The sequence below is a fragment of the Sinocyclocheilus grahami genome, unplaced genomic scaffold, assembly GCF_001515645.1.
Source record: "Sinocyclocheilus grahami isolate Dianchi unplaced genomic scaffold, SAMN03320097.WGS_v1.1 scaffold1620.1, whole genome shotgun sequence".
In the NCBI taxonomy this organism is placed as follows: Eukaryota; Metazoa; Chordata; class Actinopteri; order Cypriniformes; family Cyprinidae; genus Sinocyclocheilus; species Sinocyclocheilus grahami.
Window position 1 is genome coordinate 217372 of NW_015506799.1, and position 4214 is coordinate 221585.

The following is a 4214-nucleotide window of genomic DNA, read 5'->3' on the forward strand; positions in this document are numbered from 1 at the left end:
AAAAAAGCCCCACCAACCAAAAAAAAAAGTGCCCGCCACAGCCCCGGGGGGGGGGGGGGTGAATAAAGGCCTCCTGAAGTGAATCAATGTGTTTTTGTAAGAAAAAATCGTAGGCGTAAAAGATGACGTAGGCGTAGCGTCAGGTTCGGTGAGAATATGCTAGTCTCGCGACAACCGTCGTTTGTTTACAGGAGCAAAGGAAACAAAGTTTCCGTACTTTAGCAAAGGAAAGCCTCCTCTTGGCTTATATCGAAATCCTCTGGCATTTTTCTTTACAAATCTTCGTTTTGTACTTCTAATTCGTGACCAGTGTTTTGTTTTGCTCTCTCCGCTGCGCTTCCGCATTCGTCACTTCTCACCGGACCTTACGCTGTGCGCCCTATGCCATCCGCCAGAATGAACGTGCGTACAGTTAGCGGAAGCTAGAGATTAGGGATGGAACGATTACCGGTTTCACGATAAATCACGATAAAATGCCCTGACGATTAGTATTATCGTTTAAAATTTAATTATCATCAAAACCGTATTTGATTATCGCGATTTTTAAAACTCACGATAAATCTTGTCCAGCCAGCATCAGTCTGACGCAGAAGCAGCATGCAATTTAGTTTTTTTGCACGAGACGAGATGGCGGAAGGCAGTGACAGCGCTCTGGAGATTTTTCAGCCATCTAAGAGGACCAAATCGGTGGTTTGGTCATATTTTCGCTTTTACAAGAGTCCTGAAGGCAATTTAATCGAGGACGGTCACCCTGTCTGCTGATCTTGCAAGAAGTAAACGCATCAAATTTGCTCAGTCATCTTCGTGACCACCGCCCACTGTTATATAGCGAATGCAAGGTAAACTTTACCTCAATACCAAAACTAACTGGGCAAACAATTGGACAAAAAAATATTGATTAGAGATGAAATATTTCGTTATCTCACTTGTAATTAACGCAAAGCTTCCGCGAAGAAAAGTTTGCAGCAAGTGGCTTTGAGCCAAGACGAACGAACGTTCAAACTATAAGGTTGACATTTAAGGGATAATGTATTATATATTCATAGTTAACTTATTACACAGATTTTTTTTTTTTTTTACCTATAATAATATATAAATACAGGGATATTAAATATTGAATTGAGATTAATGTTTTGAAATCTTACCGACAGCGCTCGGGAGATTTTTCAGCCATCTAAGAGGACCAAATCGGTGGTCTTGTCGTATTTTGGCTTTTACAAGAGTCCTGAAGGCAATTTAATCGAGGACGGTCACCCTGTCTGCTGATCTTGCAAGAAGTAAACGCATCAAATTTGCTCAGTCATCTTCGTGACCACCGCCCACTGTTATATAGCGAATGCAAGGTAAACTTTACCTCAATACCAAAACTAACTGGGCAAACAATTGGACAAAAAAATATTGATTAGAGATGAAATATTTCGTTATCTCACTTGTAATTAACGCAAAGCTTCCGCGAAGAAAAGTTTGCAGCAAGTGGCTTTGAGCCAAGACGAACGAACGTTCAAACTATAAGGTTGACATTTAAGGGATAATGTATTGTATATTCATAGTTACCTTATTACACAGATTTTTTTTGCTTACCTATAATTATATATAAATACAAAACAATCAAATAAATTTATTATTTACAATTAAATAAATGTTTTCAAACTAAACTTGCTTACACTACCGTCTTAAATCATATTTCTATCACTGACGAAAAATATGCTGTCTTACATTAAAATAGACAAATTTAATTAGCCTATTCTATTTATGTTTGTATGTGAACTCGAAATCAACCCCAACTTTGCTTTAAAAAGCATCACAAGATCTCCTAACCGAAGATCACATGATCACTAACGGAAATCACATTGTATGTATATATATATATATTTTTTTTTTTTGTATATATATATATTTTGTGTGTGTATATATTATTATATAGTGATTTATTATTATTATTACTATTATTATTAGGGCTTCATGTTAATGTTAATTTAATGTTTATGCTAAAAAAAAGTGCATATAGCTGCTAATTGTATTTGTTGTTTGTTGATTTTCAAATATACAACTTATTGAAATGTTTTCAGTGTGAATCAGTTCTTTTTGAACATTTTCATCTAATTTTAACAAAACCGTGATAATATTGATAACCGTGATAACTTTGGTCACTATAATCGTGATATGAAATTTTCATACCGTTACATCCCAACTAGAGATTAAGGTTTATAAAGTTTTAAATATGGATATTTTTCTTACAAAAACGCATTGATTCGCTTTAGGAGGCCTTTATTCACCCCCGGAGCCATGTGGAGCACTTTTTATGATGACTGGATGCGCTTTATTGGACTTCTTTTGGACTATTGAAAAATAACAACTAGAGATTAAGGTTTATAAAGTTTTAAATATGGATATTTTTCTTACAAAAACGCATTGATTCGCTTTAGGAGGCCTTTATTCACCCCCGGAGCCATGTGGAGCACTTTTTATGATGACTGGATGCGCTTTATTGGACTTCTTTTGGACTATTGAAAAATAACACCCACTCACTGCCATTATAAAGCTTGGAACAGCCAGGACATTTTTTAATATAACTCTTGACTGGATTAGTCTGAAAGAAGAAAGTCATACACACCTAGAATAGCTTGAGGGTGAGTAAACCATGAGGTAATTTTAATTTTTGTGGGAACTATCCCTTTAATAGTGTGTGTCTAAGTTCTACTCCATTTTAAATTGATGTATATATATATATATATATATATATACACACACACACAACATAAGGGTAATATGTGTGAATAATATAAGTCATTTAGCTTGATCTGTATTACCTAAAAACTTACTTAAAAACTAGGTTCTGCCTTTCAAACCTTATTCCAGAAGGACCAGAAGGCAACAAATTGCAGGATGACCCCTGTGATGACTGTTAAAGGGCATTTCTGAGATATAGGACAATGTTAAAATGGTTAATGCACTGTAAATAAGTGTTGACTTACAGTGAGACTGTTCTGTTGGGAAATGATTCGGGTGAAGGCACCTGATGGAGCTCCATGTTACTGCAGACCACTTTTCTGTCCAGCGTGGCCCCAGACGGAGAGCTTTTCCCCGCACTTCTGGAGCGTTCATCGTATGATTTACATTCAGTGGATCCTGCAGAGCTCGAGCTCCTGAGCAGCACGAAAGCCAGTAAAAAGACGCAAGAAGCGCCCAGCGACATCCCTCCTGCCTTCGCTGAGATTCACACGGCAAGAAGAGGGGGTTAGATTAGCATATAAATAGCCCAGAAAGCCTTTTGTTGTTGTTGTTTATATCTAAACACGACGCAAATTCGTCAAAAGCCATCAAGCAGAGACGCAAGTCAGCACTCCTTTTAAGTCATGGTCAAAATATTGACTCGACGCAACATTAGATGGGTCGATTTATCATGGTTTTGTGCTCTGCACATTAAGCAGCGGTCGAATATCCTCTTTTGTTTTCCATAAGATTCATTTTACAACTCTACAAGCCCTCTCCAGTTGATCTGTTGCAAGTTTCCGCTCTTTTACGCGAAGGCGCTCCACTTTAAGTCGCTACATTTGCTTTGTTTCAGTCGAAGTGGAGAGACCTCGCTCCTCCACCAAGAGACAGCTGCAACCATCCCAAGATAACAGTCTCACAAACTCAAGGAAATCTGATCACAAAAAAACTTTTCCTCTGCGCTCATCTCATCGCACATTTGGCCTCCAAAGGAAAGCGAAAGCGTTGCTCTTCTACGATTCCATAAAAACGCGAAATATCCGCGTGCCCAACAATAAAAGCATTCTTGAGAAACTGAACGCGTAAAGTTGGTTTTCACTTTGCGACTGTTCCACATAGGCTTCAATGCTGCTGCCGACCGCGACAGTAAAGACGCTTTTCGAAGGATCCAAGCGGAACGTGTAACGCAGAGCCCCAGACAGAGTGCGATCCGTGCAGACGGTCAGAACGCGTCCAGCGCGGAGCGTGCTGTTCTGCTCCGGACCCCGGGCTCCATGTTCCATTTCCTCCCCTGACGTCATCATAGGTTTGGCCTGAACTCCAGTCAACACCGACCCCTTCTTCAGTCAAACCCACTGCTGTTGCCCGATCCTTCCATTTAAAAGATATTCTATTCTATTACACTGACGCTTCCACAAAGTCTGTGGAATATATATATATATATATATATATACAGTGGGTATGGAAAGTATTCAGACCCCCTTAAATTTTTCACTCTT

At 38.8% G+C, this 4214-nt stretch overlaps 1 protein-coding gene across 1 annotated transcript in view; it reads right to left on the reverse strand.

Annotated features, from left to right (window-relative positions):
• The window catches only part of LOC107571603 (adhesion G protein-coupled receptor A3-like), a 36572-nt gene extending 32605 nt beyond the window's left edge, over window positions 1-3967 (reverse strand). The window contains exon 1 of the mRNA XM_016257932.1: window positions 2976-3967. Coding sequence (XP_016113418.1) covers window positions 2976-3196 — 221 coding nt within the window. The 5' untranslated portion in view covers window positions 3197-3967. The remainder of the gene's footprint in view (window positions 1-2975) is intronic.
• Window positions 3968-4214: the final 247 nt, after the last annotated feature.